The following is an 18324-nucleotide window of genomic DNA, read 5'->3' as shown; positions in this document are numbered from 1 at the left end:
AATGCAAACTTTTACCTAACCACAGGGTAATTAAGCAACATCTTATGATTAGTGAACTGACATTTCCCTCTTTTTGATATAACAGTCATTTTGTGCTTAAGCAAAAATAATGTTAAGCCAATAGTGAATTATAACACGCAGACTCCTTTTGATATAAACATGTTTGTACAGCATTAGGAAACATCCAAAATAAGTCCCGCATAATTCAAGAACAAGTTATGCTCATTCAGAAACAACTTACAGATACTGAAGTTTATCCAAATGATGTAACCTAGTCAAATTATTATTTAAAGATAATAATTAATTATATTATTATATTTAATTACAGATACTGATTTATTAAATGCTTTTTTATATGATATTTGTAATTAATTTTATTTCTAATTTTATATCTTGTATTTGAATAATAGAACTGAGTTTAAATTTGTAATTTTCAGTTATATTCATTGAAATTGAAATTTCAAAATGGAAACTCAAATGGTCAAAAACCACGAAGTCTACTATGTTGCATTTAAAGTTAAACCACTTAAGTTGTATGGCAGAAGCCTACTTTGTTAGAATAGAATCCTGACTATCTCTTCAAACCAAATTGACAATTGACAAAGGAATGCAACGAAATATGAATAATACTTCACTAATAATCATGAAGAAAGAAATCAAAGTTTGATTTAAGGCGTTTTATTTAAGGCGTTTGGTATGATAGACGAAGATCAAGGAACCTTACCACCAAAATTCATGTCTAAATTTCTCATTTCATGGAAAAATTGCTTGAGAAGTTGAAGTTCTCTTACAAAGGGAAGATCCTCCCCAATTAATAACACTATTAGAATATGAATATTAATACTAATCTACGAAATATAAAAACTAGACGTAAATAACAAGTACTCTCACAACACAATTTGAATCTAACTTTTACAAATTACGCCTTCAAAATAATTAGAAATTCAATAAGTACACCAGGCTCCAAAATGATTTGGGATGTACCATAGAAAATGACAAGACTAAAACTAATACACTACCAGAATAGGATTTTCTATTCACATAAAAAGACTAAGCTTTGTTGTTAGGAGTTTTTTTTTTAATTTCCTGCAAGTACTGTCAAGGAACCAAACCTATGTACACTTCATGCAAAATATAAAACTGATGATACCAAACACCAGAATGCTATCAAAACTCAATGCCACTATTTATCTGAACGGAGAAGGAAGGGCGCCCAACGGTGGAGAGAGGAACATCAACTCTTAGAACTAGACCCGAGTTCCCCACATTTCCATTCCACTTTGATCTTCCAATCTGTAAAAAAGACAAACCATTTAGATTATGATACATAAGCACTCTCCTTCCACAATGATCTTTGGAAATAATAGTCAACTATTAGTGCTGATAAAAGTCTACAATGGTAATAAAGCATGAAATAATAGTCAACAATTAGTGCTGATAAAAGTCTACAATGGTAATAAAGCATGAAATAATCAATATAGATAAATATTAGTGATCCTATTCAGAGATTTCCAGCTGGTGTAGTAACTAAAAAATAAGAACTTAAAAAGGTTAAAGTATGCCAATTTTATATACCTACTAGTCTACTACTACATATTAGACATTTAGACTCACGTTGGATGCCTTTTTACTTCCTTTTTTTCTTCGTTATCAGCTGAATAGTATGTTAAAAAGTATAGAAATTACTTCCTACTTTTGTTACTCATAAAAAGATAGCAAATAGTCACAATACAATTCTAATTATATATCTATGCCCTCAGGGCTATTTTGAATTTAAAGTCAGCTATTTTCTAAAAAAAACCACCAACATAAACTAAATAATATTTCATATCTCATTTCCAATATTTTCACCCAAATAAAAACCCAAGAAAAATTACAACTGGATTATAACAAATTCCATTGTTATTGTTAGTATGTACTTGAACAAAACAGTTAGAAAATAGCTGACTTTAAATTCAAAATAGCCCTGGGGGCATAGATATATAATTAGAATTGTATTGTGACTATTTGCTATCTTTTTATGAGTAACAAAAGTAGGAAGTAATTTCTATACTTTTTAACATACTATTCAGCTGATAACAAAGAAAAAAAAGGAAGTAAAAAGGCATCCAACTTTTTGGTAAATCATGCCATGTCCTGCCCTGGACCCTTTGGGTGTGATACTAATGTGCGATTCAATGTCACCTTGGCCCTAACCACAAGGTAATTCCACTGGGTTTCAAATCCTACAGGGCTCAGTTAGCCAACTAAGCAACACCTTGTGATTAGTGAACTGACATTTCCCCGATCAACTGATAACAGTCATTTTATGATTAATGAACAACATTAAGAATTATAACACGCAGACTCCTTATGCTATCATAAACATGTTTTTCGACATTAGAAAACATCCAAAATAACACTTGCATAATTCAAGAACAAGTTATGCTTATTCAGAAACAACTTACAGATACTGAAGCAAAGGCAGAAGGATATGTCATGAAAGCACATCCACAAATTAGATTAAGTTTCTCTTTAACTGAATGAATGAGTTCTGCCCGCAACCCTGGATTGCTTCCACCAACAGTAGGACACACACTAACCACATATAGAATATCAAAACAGATCAGGGTGTGTGAATGAAATTGAAAATATAAGTTAATGAGAGAATTGGAGGCAATAATGAAGTACACCAAAAGATTAGTTACATTTGTATTATAGATGCATTAGATATATTAGACATAATTAGACTGGCATAATTTGCAGGGCCAATAGCTTTTTTTCTGAAAAGCTCAAGCCCTCTCAGTAAGATTTTGATCAAAAGCTATTTGAACAAAAATAAACTAATCCAAAACACTATTATGTTTCCAGAATAAAACAACAATAGTCTAATCCCATCAAGTAAAATCAGTTAGATCGGTCACACAACATCATTGGACCCGATTAAAAACCAAATACTCAAGGAATAATTCACTATAAAATCCCTTTTAATTATTTCTGTCCATGTCCTTCTTGGTCTCCCTCTACCCCTTTACACAGGGATGAAAACCATTTGATCGATTATGTTATTACAATATTTGAAACAAATAGTTTTCCAAGCAGAGGCAAAACAAATACAACAAAAACACAGTTCAGAAAACTAGAAGTTACATTACACATCCAAATTTCTCAATTGTGAACTACATCTTAAATTAAAGAATAGAGCATGGCAGGTCACATAGTCCAATGCTTCTTAATCAGGATTAAAATCAAGAAAACACAGCTACAAAAGCTTCTTTTTTTCTCATGAATGAAACCATCAAATTACACTACATTTATTTAAAGAGTGAACTATGCTTTCAAACTTTAGTGTACTACTCGAACACAATGTTTGAATTTTTAAGCATAAAATTTGTCCATACTCTAGAGTAAACAATTTTATCTAGACTGGAGAAGTTCATTCTAAATTCAAAGCAGGTAGACAAGCAAGCAATCATCACATATAGACAACATCAACTAAGTGAAGCAGCACAAATATTTTCTCCAGGATAACCTTGCGAAAGTGTCTTCGCAACCCCAATAATAATCACAGCACCACCATTCATTTCCCCTGCCACTAAGTAACATCTTACCTGAATTGAACAGATGGCCTCACCATTAGACCAGATCGCTTCCAGGCCAAGGCTTGAGCAAGACCCAAAGAAAATGATTTGTCAGGCCATTGTACCATTGGTGTGATTCTTGTTCCCCACTTATTCTAAAAAAGTAGAAGAGTAACCAATATTAGTTCCAGTGCACAAGGAAAACAGTTCAAACTAACATATTGTGAACTTCAAACATCATTTCATCAAAGCCTTCAATAACTTGGATTCTAACCTTGCACGAAAAGCTGAATCTCATTTCCCCAGGATATTGACCCTGAGCTTGAAGAAGACCTCCATAAACAGGAAGGAAAGCACTGGTACTTAGACCCTCTCCAGATACGTAGGTTAGTTGCCCATTAGGGAATTGAAGATCCACAAATGACTGCATGCAGAAAGAGGGGAAAAAATGATGATAGGAAATTTATTTCAGGGTAGAAATCATCATGGCACTGTATAAAAACTTAAAATTAGAACAAATATTTTTAGAGGCATCATGACAACATAGTGCGTGTTTGGAAAAAATTAGAAACCGTGGATCATATTGTCTCTCTCCACATCCAGTACACAAAATACGCAGAAGCTAAGAAGAGTAGTTTCTGCTTTTCACGTCCATTATGTGCATCTATTGTGCAGGACGCTGATCCAAACATATAGATAATCTATCAACTTACACAAGCTAGGGGATTCAGGCAAAGCATGGACATTAACAGCCACCTTCTGTGTTTTGACCACACTGCTGGACAAAGAGAATGCATTCCATTCTGACAAAAAAAAATTATCACGTAAGCTAATAAAAAGCTAAATTTGGGTAGGGAGCACTACACAAAACATCCACATGCAATATAACTCTGAAGATGGAAACTAAATACGCAATTCTAAACAATAATTAAATCATTTTACCAAGTATGAAAGAGTAATTTCAACAAGAAAACAAAGGCATACAAACTATACTGTAAATTGCTGCTGCCTAAAAAATACATAAATTATTATAATGTTCAAGATGAATACTTATACTAGCATGGGCATCATTTCAGCATACTTTACCATAGCTTCGAAAGGAAAGCTGATTAACAACTCAATGAGCAAATAGTGTTCAATGATCAAATGCATATGAACATGCTTACACAGTTGCTTTCAAGGATAAAACACAATGTCAATGGACATGCTTTATTCACCTTCCCTATATATTACCAATTTTGTGGCAAAGTCCAATTAGCCAGCTGAACCTCATCTTTACCTTTCTATCATAGCCATACCACAGCAAGTGCTGCTTTGACAAATGAACAGGCAAGAGGAGAGTTGAATCACGGATAAAGAGAAGAGGTCCAAGCTGAACCAGGAAAAGAGATGAATTTTCATTTCTAGACGCAGAACCACCATGTGATGCCTCTACTCTCCACAAATCTCCCCTTGCAACTAAAGAACCTTCCACTTCTTGAGTTCTACTATCATAAGTTGATGTAAAATTTATGATTCCCTGTACATGAAAAAATATAACCAGTAAATGAAATAGATAGAGGAACGAATCAACAGAGTGAGGAAAGAGAATTTAGCCACACAAAATACAGATTCCAGAGCTTGCACATCTTTTACATATGTTTCAAAATAAATGTTGAAAACAAGAAATCTTTCTAACCAATCAAAATTTTAAAAGCTAGTTGGCATATCAAATCATGAAGGAATTCAATAATAGTGTCTGTTCCACAATGTAGATCATTTTTCAAGAGATTCTAATTCTAATTGAACATCACAATCAATAGTACTGTTGATATGCTCTATTGCTAATTTGATCAATGTCATAAACAAATATTAATTTACTCTGAACTAGTAAGAGCAAGTACTCACTATTAAAAAATTTACAAGTTTTATGCTGCATATATTTGGGGGAATTGTGGGCATTGGAAAGAAAATAAATTTCCAGGTACATATTTTACAAATGATAAAGTAAGAAAGCATTTGTTCAACGCTTCCTCTTTTCTTTCTGTAAAATACGACTTGTGCAACTATACTAAGGCCCCAAGATGCCAATGGACATCACCCATCATGAATGAATCCCAACAAGAAAACTGAAGCAATGAACAGAAAACAACTCCAATGCAAAAAGCTAACAATCCTCTGTGGTTTCCTCTTATATTAACATAAATAAAAACATAACAAAGACAAGGACAGGCCCTCCTCAAAATAATATTCAACACCGCAATTCCACCATCAAAGGCACAATCTAATCAGGATGGCTAGTTGATCTAAAACAGAATAAACTTTTAGAGATAAAAACTGTTTCTTCTGCACCTGAACACCAATATTGCACAGTAAACCATTGCAGACAATTACTTCAATAGCTCTTTTACAATAATAAATCCTCTCTTCCCATTACACAACAACTGTTTATCTCTCTCCATCAATAAGCAAGCAATTGAACAGCAACAGTTATCACTTCCAAATCTAACAGTCAATAAGCAAATTAACAATAACAAGCCTATAATACAAAACCACAGCATATACAAAGCAAAACCAACCAACACCAACACCAAGAATGTTTACCTGTCGCCTGCCCAGAAGACCAATAGACCCAAGGTTAAACCCTCCACCACCCTCTTCCTCCGCGCTTCCACCACCACTGCCACTAACACTCTCAGCAAACCCACGATTCTTCAACCTCTCACTAAGCAATCCCAAATCCTCCTGCACAGCAACCACAACCCCTCCTCTCTGCCACCCCTTATCCCCACCCTCCACCCTCACTGAACTCTCCTCGTGCTTGAATGGCATCGGCACCGGCAACGACCGGAAAAACTGCTGAACCAGCCCGTTCAAGCTGGCACCGAAATCCGCCCCGGCCTGACCGATCCGATTCCCGATGTCAAAAATCGCTGACACGCCATTAATCCCGTACTCCTGGGTCGCCAAAGCGAAATCCCTCTTCCCAAAGTTCTGCGAAGGGAACTCCAGATCGAAGAGCTTCGATGTCGGAGGGTTCGGCCACGCGAATTGCGGAGGGCTCATATGCGTGTGAATCAAACCGCTAAAACCCTGGGCAAGACGGTCAGCTAGGTCCTGCCCGTGACGCTGCACCTCTTCCCATGCCTCAAACGACCTTTCCACAGACATTTTCTTCTTCTTCTTCAACAACAAAACTCACTACCTATCCATAAGACCTAGGGCTTCACCTATACTCGCAAATCTAATTAGAAGAAAACGAATCAAAGCGTCAACAACTGAATCTGAATCTAAGACTTTCTTATCTGAAATAAAACGAGACAAGAACCGATTCTTTTTCAACACAACTCACAAACTATTCCCAAGGTCTAGGGGTTTGGGTTTGGGTTTTACTTGCAAACCTAATTAAAAAAAAAAAAAAAAGAAATCAAAGCTGGCAATAACTGAATCTGAATAGTTAATTAATCTTACTACAACAAATCAAAACTACAAAAACTGATTCTTATTAAAATTGAGGTAAAGAATTAAAAAAATCAACGAATCAAAGCGATAATAAGGGAATATTGAAAAGAGGGTGATGAATTGGAATATTATGGAGGCTGCTGCAAAGGTGATGTGGTGTGCTGAGAACTGAAGTACTTGAAGGAAATGAGAAATGGAAAAGGAGCACGCGGGTTTGGTTTAACGACACGTTGCGTAGGATTTGGTCTTTGTGTTGTGGATGAGGAGGACCAAGATTTTACTTGAATGGAAAAAAAAAAAGGATTCAAGTGATGAAAGTGATGAATGATAACGATGAATGAAAAATTATAAAACAAAAAATCAGCCAATGAGAACACGTGAATTCTCGACACATTACGTTTGGCCACACCACAAAACCAAAGTGAATCTCTTCATTTCAGAGATTTTGTTTTATTATGTAAATTTGTGTTATTTTAATTTGATTTTTATAAAAAAATTGCTTGTTTTTAGTTTTTCTTATAAATTTGTATTCTTTTTTTTAATTTTGATTCTTATAAGTATTGTGAAATGAAAAAAATAATATTAAAGGAACTAAAATTAAAAAAAAAAACACAAGTTTACTAGGATTAAAAAAAAGACCAAAATTAAAGAAACATAAATTTATAGAAATTAAACATGAAAAAAATTATAGAGATTAAAATAAAAAAAAAAGTGCAAAATTATAAGAACTATATTTTCAATGGTTTGAGTGAGAATTGGGGAGGATATTTTAATTTGCTTATAATGCAATTAATTATACACTTTTAGTATATTTTAGGATAATACTAAACAGTTATTTTTCACAAAAGGGAAACGAGGAACAGAAGAATGTGGTGGACTGTTAAGATGACAGAGGTAAATGGCTGTGGGTTCACTAAATTCATTGGCGTAGCTACTGCATATGTACCAGAGCGGTGGGGAGCATATGAAGGGCTTCTTTTAGCATAATTGCATGGAACTGGAACTACATATGGATTCAGAGGAGTTATAAGATTGGTTTATGATTAAAAGAAAAAGGGAGAAAAAAAGATTATTAGTTTAAATTTTTCTAACTAAAAAGTTAATAACTAATATTTATCCAATATGAATTTAGAAGCGGATGTCCGAAACATAAGAGATATCAAGAGTACTAATGCAACTGGGAGGACTGGGTTATGGATTTATGAATTATGATCAACCTCCTATTCAGTTAAACCAGTTGTTAATTATGATGTTTTGAGAGTTCTTGCTTCTCGTTAATTTCCTTTTAATCTTTGTTTTCTTGGGCCTAGGTTCCTTTGTCAACCAAAATAAATAACTGGCACTTGTAATCTAAAAAAAAAAATTTGAATTTATAAATTTCATGTTAACTTAGTCCTTATGATTAAGGTGAGAATTAAAAATTAATATTGAGTTATTAATATTTATAGATTCCCAAAACCCATCATGTATATAATATATAGATCGAGAATGTTAACTAATCTAAATGAAAAGTAATTGATTTTCATAAAAAAGAGAGTAATATTTAACAAATCTAAATCTTAATAATAGAAAAGGTAGCATCTTTCTCTTATTATCTTTTACCTTATTTCCTTCCCCTAAATTTCCAGAAATAAATGGCACTTGGAGACAAAGAAATAGAGAAGAAAGAAATCTAATAAGAAGAGGAATGCTAGTTGAGATATTTGAAAGCAGAGAAAAAGGAATGTTGATGAAACGATATACAGTCATACAGAAAAAAACGAGATTTGTCGAACTCTCGAGATATTTTCAGTCATGTGGGTTGGCCTTTTTAACTTTCAGGAATGTTGATGAAACGATATACAGTCATAGTCATACAGTCATACATCATTATTTGGTTTTGTGAAGAAGTAATGTTTGAATAGTAAACAAATGAGGTAATACATGTTTCATCATGATTATCACTTTCATGAATTACCATGATTTATAGATATACAGAAATAGAAATTATAATATATAAAATGAATCTCAAAAATAATTTGAGGTATTTTAAATTATTTAATCAAGTTACATTTTGATACTTTCACATATGTTTTTCATTAAATTGAAGTAAAATACCAATGTCAACACCCCAAACACAAATACCAACCTTTCAAGTTTAAGCAAAGGCAGGGGAAAGATATCAACAAAAACTCAATTAAATAGAGACAATCCTTCATTCAACTGCAAAACCACTAGTATAGTACATATGCTCTTGACCACATCCTAAAATGGCCGTTGAAACCCTCATTAACTAAATAGAGAATGAATAAAAGCTGATTCACTAAGTAGAGGGATACTCACAAATGTACCCAGAAGTGCACACCTTATGCACCTTATTATTACAAAAATATATGTCAACGCCACACCAGCCCAGTAATACATCCCCAAAGTTCCCTTGAAGTGTATAAGTGGCAGGAAATTGCTTGAAATCCACACTATCTGCAGAGCATGTTCCAGTAGCATTCCCATCATTAAATGGAATCTGAAGATAAGGGGCAAGTCCTTGTTTTTTACCACCCATACAATAGCCACATTGCAATATAGCATAGGGAACCAGTTTGGTAATCGGTTGACAGCTCCTGGGATATAAAAAACCAAATTCCGAAACAATGGAAATTTCTCAAGGATAGGTTCTAGATAAAACCCAGCTGCAGATATCTGCAATGCTAACAGATAGGGAACACAGGATAAAGTCCTCCACCACCATTCTGGCTTCTCAGCATTTGATGGGATTCGGAAACCAGATGAATGATATATAAATGCTTGTCGGATTGTAGTATTGGATTTTCGAGACATAGGAAGTTTGAGTGAGAGGTGAGCTTCTTTATCAGCAAATAGTGGAGATGAAGCAGCATTGAGTTGGATAGCTGATTTTCCTGATATAAAGAATTTGGGGGTTAAACGACTAGAAACAATTTTTAAGCACTTGAACTAAACAATACATGCAATTTGAAAAAGGTATTGCATTTTGATGACATGGTGAATAAGATGTCTTAGCATTGAAATAAACAAAATGTTGTGAGGAGATTATTGCCAAAATCAGCATACAAGTTTCAAATGTCACCTCTCATTTCCATATTCAAATGGCAAATATTTTTTACAGAGGTCTATTGTTTTATTAAAAATCAAATTAATTGAGCTATTTAAATATTAAAATTACATAGAAGATGCTTAAAAAAAGGGTTGGGGAGCAAGATGCTAACTGACCAAGAGAATTGCCTGCAAAAGCTGTGATGGCATGATTCTTTTTCCTGTTGATTATAGTATATCTTTCTGGAATCAAATCTTTATTCCTAGTTTAAAACCAAATACAAAGAAAATGTTAGTTCCAAATGCAAATGGAGTAAAATCAAGGGAGACCATGATATAACAACACCAACTCATCAGTTTTGAAGCATGCGACAAAAGTCTCTCTAACATGCCATAGTTACTACAAAAAGCTTAACAATGTTCCCTGATTTTCAAATTCGTCATTATTATAAGCTCCTTTATAAGCTATAACAGGGATTAAGCTAAAGAGTGCACTCTGAAATTCAAAATTTATTCTAAATCAGCACAACACCTACCAAATCAAATCCTCCACCCTTTAGAAGCATCTTTTTTTTCAAATTAAAAAGTACAAACAATGACATGTGAGATAATGCCTCCACTACCCAAATGACTAAGGGGGCCTCAACAATCACGGGCAGCGAGAAACCACCACCAGAACTCAACAATTAATAAGTCAAGGGGACCTCACAATACAAGTTATACAGAAGATGGAAAACATGACAAGGATAGGATCCCCTTGTGGGTGTAATATAAGTCAACAACAACAACAATAAATACACAACAGCATATCTATGAGATGAGAGGAAAAATAAAAGTAAGGGGTGGGATACAACAATACCTTGTGAAACGGAGAGAAGGGGAAGTGGGAGGAACGCGGAAAAAAGAGTGGCTTGCTGCAAATTGAGGTGTCATTTTCTCTCTTCTTTACCAGAAAGGCAACACGAGCACACTGCACACTCTTAACAGCATTTGTTAGGTTAGTTACAAGGGAGTTAGTTAGGTTAGTTAACTTTCGGTTAACTTTCAGTTATAACAGCTTTATGTTTCCCATATACACATGTATATAATCTTCCGCCATTGATGAGCTGCAGCTGATCATTTCACTCATTGTTTCAGTTTTCCTTTCATATGATACCTTATTTCGTTATTACACACGTAGTGAAGTGAATGAGTGAAATGCTTGTTGGCTTCTTATTATAATTATCGTCCTAATTGTTTTACATAAAACATTAATAAATAAATAAATAATAATAATAATAATAATTTTTATAAAATTATATTTATAATTATTAATTTATTTTTAGTTTTTATTGTGCATCATTAATATTATAAAAAATTAATTTTAAATCAAAAAATTAAAATGATAATTCTTTTAAAATTTATTCTTTTACATGACGATTATTATGAGATGAAAAAAATATTTTTTATGAGTTATAAAAAATTATTGTTTGTGTCTTTATCAGAACTAGGAAAAAAATACACACTCTATGTTTCTTCATATTTGTAAAAGATAAAAAATGGAGGTTAAATAGCAGTAAGTAGATTATGAAATGCAATTCTTGGAGGACACGAGTGGGTTCAAATCTAGAAATAATACTTTTGCCAATGCAAGAAATGATCATCTTTCCTACCTTTGCAAATCCTTTTAACATTGGGTACATTAGTTTTATGTACCCAAAAAATTAAGAGAAAGTATAATAAGAAAGAGTAGAAAAACTAACTAAATATTAAGGTAGTGAAAGGGAAATAATGGTTTATTATAAGGAGAAAATAAGGCGCAAAATTGTATACACCAAAATGTCATACCTCTTGTAATAAAAAAGAAAAACTCAAAACAAAAATTCACAAAGGTGCCAAATTCAATCTTAAATGCAAGATGTCTTGTCAATCCGTGGGACTCATTGTTATTTATACTAAAGCACACTCACAACAAAATATTGCACTCACTTTGCACATTTAACATTATTTTCTATTTTTTTGGTTATTTTTTGGACAGTAAAAGTTTGGTGACCCCTTCATGTAGCAGTCTTGGAATTTAAAATTTTGGATTCTATGATGAAGATTCTAGTTGTATTCTTGCATAGAAGACTTTGGAATTAGAAGCTTTGGCTTCTTAGCTTTTTGCATGGTAGACTTTGGAGAAAGCTTGATTCTTTGTTTTGAGATTACCATTGTCGTGTCTTCAAGTCTAAAATGCTATCGTTTAATTATATTTTAGACTAGTGTTATGTTCTAGTTTTGAGGTGTCACATAACAACTTGATCAGTCAAACATCATGCAGTAGTACTGTTCATTGTATTGCAATTAATGTTTGGGGGTTTGATGAGACTTCATCAAGTTTCATGTTGAGCTAACCTCTCTTCCCCATCTTTCTTGACACTCTTGTGTTGAAGTGACAAATGCTAAGGTTGCCATTATCTTTTACTTCTCTTATAAGAACAAAAACTCTTTAGTAGTTTGCGCTTTTACCCAGCTCTTTGTTGACCCATTCTTATTTATTCGTCATTTTTTTATCAGAGATATTAAATTTGTTCCACCAATTAACAACATTGATCTAATACAAATAATGAAGATTTATTTCAGTGGAGAGTTTTATCGAATCATAATTTCATGGAAACATGTACAAATGTCACCCATATGCAGAGGAATGTGATAACTCATGACTTGTTTCTTAAAACAAGCACAAAAAATAACTCATGTCAATAAAATCGGACCATTCCATCAAATTTCCACAAGGGGTTTTTGCCATTGAGTTAGGTTGCAATCTGTGGAGTTCTGTCAGTGGCAAACCAAGCCAATCCATACAATGTATACTGATGTTTCCAATAATTAAGGTTTAACAACACGTACAACGATGAAATGAATGGGTTGCAAATCCACTCCACATCTAAATAAACATGTATATTACTGGAGAACTATAGAATGAAAAGGGAAAGTCACCAAAATAAAAATAAATAAAAGGATAAAAGAAAACAACTGCTTGCACTCACCACCTCACTTACCTTCTAACATATCTACTGATCAAAACCAACAAAAGTCAATGTTTACATTATCACATTCAATTCATATTTGTGACTTCATCTGCCAAGAAGTAAAAAAGATCATGTCAAAAGGGGGAGAAAAATATTTTAAAGAAAAGAGTTGAATTTCTCTACACTAGGCATGATAAGTGTACGGGGAGACTAAATCGGTCTCCACCCCGCCCGATTACCATGTCTACTACTCTACGGTGACAATGTAAAGGTTTTTAGACTGTCAACTACTAACAAATTATGCTAAGTATGACTTTTAAGAAAGATTAAAAAAACCACATATGACAATTTCTGATTGGTTAATAGTAATAAAATCCTTTACACTATCAGTGAAGAAATTCAATTGATCATGTAATAATGCTGGAGTACCTGGTCTTTGAGTTACCAAGTGTGAGTTCAAGATCATCTGATCCAAATTCCTCATGGATCCTTTCTCCTTCCCAAGGCTTGACAAGCCCCAACACGTTGCTTCCAAATGCAAATTCATCCGAAACGGCATCAGACATAGGAATGTCAGCATTCTGATAAGAGCCCGGTGGAACAGCAGGAGAGCATGTTCCACTCTGAGCCGGAGTCCACATTGGCGAACCTCTGGAGGGCAAAGCATGTTCCTTGAAGGCAAAAGGGTTTGAGGAGACCAAGCTGAATGTTGGTGAGGTTGGACTAACATGAGGAAGCTTGATCCCAGCAAACCATTCAGGGTCAACAACCTGGCGGCCGGGGCTGGGAGGACTAGAAGATGGCAGGAATGAGTAGTGCTGCTGTCTGGTCCATCCGGGCCCTGGCCGCGCAGACTGCTCGTCCCACTCAGCATTGATTCGTGGCGTTCTGGCGGTTGGAGAGCTCAGAGGAGGCGTCACAGGAGCACTGATGGAGCCACTGTGGAGGTAGAGGTGGGGAAGCTTGGGAGAGGATGCTGAAGATGAAGCAGTGGAGAGGTTCTTGAGCCATGGAATGAGGGAGTTGCCATCAGGATTGGGAATTTTGTAGTAAGGGGATGATGAGCCAGGGCTTGGATTGTAGGAAGCACATGGACTTGGATGGTAAGATGAGCAAGGGCTTGCTGCTGCTGATGATCCACCAACTATCTCCATGCCCTCTGAAGGCTTGCATCCCTAATTGTACACAAAATATATTTTCATTAACTGATCATAATATGTGGCATGTAATAGGATTTCCATCACCAAAATCTTTTCAAATATAACAAATAAATCATTAGTAAGACACTCTAATAAACTCCTTCATGTTGGTTCCAGTAAATATGTGGATTTTTTGGTAGATTTTATTCCCAAATCAGTGGAAACTCAGATTAACTTCAACCAATAAAAAAAATGTGTTGAAAAGAAGTAAAAGCACGAGTTATTTGACTCAGCATGTTCTCAGTATATTGTTGCTATCAAATCTAACCAACATGGCATAACTATAATTTATTGAATAACTCACTTTCATCCAACTTAAGTAGCTATAATTTATCGAATAGAACAATTGTCTCTCTCCTATTTATGTTGTGTACTCGTTACAATGTAATCTCTTTTTTCTCATTAAGTCAAATATCTAAGAATATTGTTTAATAAACTTCAAATATAAATCTTTTTATTGAAAAACAGAAAATTATGTTATTTATGATTTTTTTTATGTTATCTTATGATTTATAAGATAAATCCTCTTTTAATTTCTTAACCAATGTGCTAAAGTTACTAGTTAGTAAGACCCTTAAAACAATATTAATACTAATTAACAGTTTTTAATGTATATTCTAATTATAATAGTAGTACTACTATTTAGTTATTTATTACTGTGCATCAATGAATATAAGTATATACAATGTATATTTTTTATTTCAGGTAATACTATTATAACTTCTGGTGTTTGTCTTTTATTTCTATCCATAAAAAATAAAAAAGCTTCTTCTCTGATTGAGAGAAGGAAAAACTACAAAAGAAGGGTGAATCATATTCATGAGGCAAAAGAAACTCCAAAATGGAATCCTACGTGGGCACGCTGTCTGAAAAAGTCAAAAAGCTAATGCTACCATGCCACACAGCAACACGGACATTACAAAGGCAAAGCAAAGCAAGATATCAGACAAACACACCAACCACGGGAACACCTAAGCTGCCAAATTTACCCTCTCCATTTTACCAAAATGCCACTTGCCAGGTTCATTTCATGCAGTGATTGGAGCACCCACTGAGGGCATTTTCGTCCACTGAAAATCCAAAAGACTAAAAACAAAAAATTGTCCTGGTTTCTCAGGTGACCCTCAGTCAAGAAAGAGAACGAATCTTTTGATGCTTCACTAAAATGCCAGGACCACTGCATACCGGATCCACCGTACACAGCCAATATACATATATAAAATTAATATTTTAAATAAATTTGCTATGATTATATTATATTATAACAGTTGATTAACAGCTATGATTAAAATAAAATAGCATACTCATTAAAAAAATGAGCATTTATTTATAAATAATGAATTACTATATGATAAAAAATAATTATTTTCTTGTTTCAAAAAAATGGAAGAACAAGTATTACAGCCTAAAATAGATAAAAAATTTCAGACTCTGAATAGCGGATAGGAAGTCAAACCTGCTATCAATGATCGATCATGTCTAAGATCTCATCTTCTTCCCGTTAATTATATTCTAACGGTTAAATAATTATTTTTCATTACATATATTAGAAAAAGAAAAAATATCGCTAAAATATATTTATTACACAAAAAAAAAACAACTTATTATAATAAAGTTTTAATGAATTAAAAGCATTTTAAAAACTTAAACTATTATATTACAAAACAAAACTATTTAATATTTTTCAAATCACTAACATAAAATGCTAACAAGTGTCATGCAATTAAACATGATTTTTTAATAAAAAAAAATATAATATTTAAATTAGCAAATAATTCATCTTATTTTAATTAAATTTTTATTTATTAATAAATGTACTTTAAATATTTGTCAATACCATCTTAAAAACATTTTTGGTTCTTTAAGACTAGAAATATTTTTTTTACAAGAGATAATCCTACTTCAACCAAATAAAATCATTGTGTTACTACATTCCTCTGCAGAAAATTACTAAAATTAAAGTAGCTAAAATTGTGAGTGAAAAGAAAAATAAAAAATAAAAAAGGAAGAATTGGAGTTAATGTACCTTGCGGTAAGTGGTTCCATCGGGTTCAACGGTCCAACCAGCTTTGTTGCAGAGAGCTTTGAGGACTTCATTGTTGTCGCAGTGTTTTGGGAGTTTGAAGTTCCCATACATCCTCAGACCCGCGAAGATCTTCGCCGCTATGGCTCTTCTTCTCCTCTCTCTCTTCTTGTTGTTCTCTCTCTCCTTCCACGTGGGTAGCCTCGTCCCCGACGTCATCGATCTCAAGCCTCAAAAGGGTCCTCCTCAAACCTCCCAAAGAACACAACTTTGGACCAGATTCGACCCAACAACGTTGAATAGCCTTCTGGGTCGATCACAAATTGAAAAGGGTGTGTGTAAGAAGGTGGTGTTATAAGAAGAGTGTGGAGAAGATGGTTGGAAGTGGCAAAGTTAGCACATTTGGTGGATTTGGAAGGTGGCTTTGTGGCCGGAGAGTGGTCGGAGATCGGAGGAGATCTGGGTAATGGGAAATGGTTTTGATGAGAGTGTGTGTTTGTGTTTGTGTGAGAGAGAAAGGGAGAAGAAGAAGAAACAAAAAAAGAAAAGAGTGAGAAGGCACTTGATTAGCCAAATTTGCGGATCAAATTCATGATCATGGCGTTTAGATTTTTATAAAGAGAGAAAGAGTGAGATTTTAGAATCCAAAAAACATGCCACCACCACCACCAGCAACCTAACCTTTTTCCCCCACTTTCTCTTCCTTTCTTCCTTGTTTATGGCAGTGAGCAGTGAGTGTTGATTTGTGAGAGTCTTCACACTTGTGTTGTGAAGTAGTATCAATCTATGATGACTTTGATTTGGTTTGCCTTTTTTTACTTTTTTATTTTTTTTCTACTCTTTTCTAAATTTTAGCCGAGTTGGTTACTTTCCGTTAAATGTAAGAGGGAATGTTGAAGTTTCTTTTTTCTCTTTTAAAATTTGTATTGACTATTTAATTTATTTTTTTATATATGTCAAAAATTATATTATCATTAAACACGTGGATTAATAATAAGTATAAAATTATTCTAACTTAAATAAGAGATCTTGAATTTGAGCCGTCCCCAATTAAAAATATATATTGTTAAGATAAAAAAAAAATATATAATTATCTAATAATTTGTGGTTATGTAATATCTATAACAATTATAAAAATGATACTATCTTTTTTACCTCGACATTTTTTAGATTTTTTTTGTCTGGTCTTTCAATTGACATTATAAAGGTTAAAATAAAAACTTTAATCATTTACTTATATCTTTGTTTTAGATTAATCTCTTAAGTTTAAAAGTTTAACTTTAGTCCTAGAGGGATGTGTTCTAAACATGTTGGAATTTCATGACAACCTCTGGTGAGGAGTGAGACTTGCAATCATCTAAACATACACTCTCACATCAAAGTCAAAGAATGTAAAAGATCTATAAAATGAGTTTAGATTCATACTTGTATACATGAAATGTCTTATATAGTAATAGTTAACAGGTGAAGCAATTGAATAGTTGTTGTGGGCCATGAACCACGTGACAAGCTCAAAGAGGATCCATAACAAATCCTAAAGTATTTATGTTAGATTAATGGTCCTTGCATCAATTTATTAACATGGTGATATATGATAAATTGTGAGAGATGTTAGTCATATGTCACATTGATAAAAATAGATATTTAAGGTGGCACCAACAATATCCTATCAATTTTGAGTAACATGACAAATGTAAATATGAGGTAGTATCTCTCACAATTATGTGTTATCAAATCAGTCATGTTAGTGTAATAAATTAATAAAATGATCAATTTAATCTAAGGGATCCAAATAAAACTTTTTAAATTTAAAACAACCAAACTAAAAAAAATGTTAATATTTAACCTGCAGTAAAAAAATTAATTTAACCTATTATAAATCTTCTCCCAATTATGTTTCAAAATCTCTTACTTCAATTATTTCTCTCACACACTAAACTACTCTATATAAAAAAAAAACATGGACAAAAACTACACTAACTATACATATAAAGTCCAATTCCAACAAATAAAAATGTGAACACAGAAGCATAATAGTACTTATCTTTCTACTAGTA

At 33.4% G+C, this 18324-nt stretch overlaps 3 protein-coding genes across 3 annotated transcripts; all 3 read right to left on the bottom strand.

Annotated features, from left to right (window-relative positions):
• Positions 1-865: 865 nt before the first annotated feature.
• LOC114379942 lies at positions 866-7335 on the bottom strand. The gene is made up of 8 exons (XM_028338785.1): positions 6798-7335; positions 6144-6763; positions 4840-5079; positions 4274-4363; positions 3835-3984; positions 3591-3715; positions 2448-2577; positions 866-1293 (listed from the first exon to the last, which is right to left on the bottom strand). Exons 2-8 carry the CDS (start codon positions 6708-6710, stop codon positions 1168-1170), a joined length of 1428 nt encoding a protein of 475 aa, XP_028194586.1. The 5' UTR covers positions 6711-6763; positions 6798-7335; the 3' UTR covers positions 866-1167.
• Positions 7336-9184: 1849 nt separating this feature from the next.
• On the bottom strand, positions 9185-11244 carry LOC114378115 (protein TIC 20-IV, chloroplastic-like). Its single transcript, XM_028336660.1, has 3 exons — positions 10912-11244; positions 10230-10315; positions 9185-9898 (listed from the first exon to the last, which is right to left on the bottom strand). The coding sequence occupies exons 1-3, from the start codon at positions 10983-10985 to the stop codon at positions 9270-9272; spliced, it is 789 nt and encodes a 262-aa protein (XP_028192461.1). The 5' UTR covers positions 10986-11244; the 3' UTR covers positions 9185-9269.
• A 1519-nt stretch (positions 11245-12763) lies between these two features.
• LOC114379308 (BES1/BZR1 homolog protein 4-like) lies at positions 12764-17069 on the bottom strand. The gene is made up of 3 exons (XM_028337948.1): positions 16271-17069; positions 13475-14220; positions 12764-13154 (listed from the first exon to the last, which is right to left on the bottom strand). The coding sequence occupies exons 1-3, from the start codon at positions 16484-16486 to the stop codon at positions 13151-13153; spliced, it is 966 nt and encodes a 321-aa protein (XP_028193749.1). The 5' UTR covers positions 16487-17069; the 3' UTR covers positions 12764-13150.
• Positions 17070-18324: the final 1255 nt, after the last annotated feature.

The sequence above is a fragment of the Glycine soja genome, chromosome 12 (genome assembly GCF_004193775.1).
Source record: "Glycine soja cultivar W05 chromosome 12, ASM419377v2, whole genome shotgun sequence".
NCBI classification, from domain to species: Eukaryota; Viridiplantae; Streptophyta; class Magnoliopsida; order Fabales; family Fabaceae; genus Glycine; species Glycine soja.
This window is presented reverse-complemented; position numbering and strand designations above follow the sequence as displayed.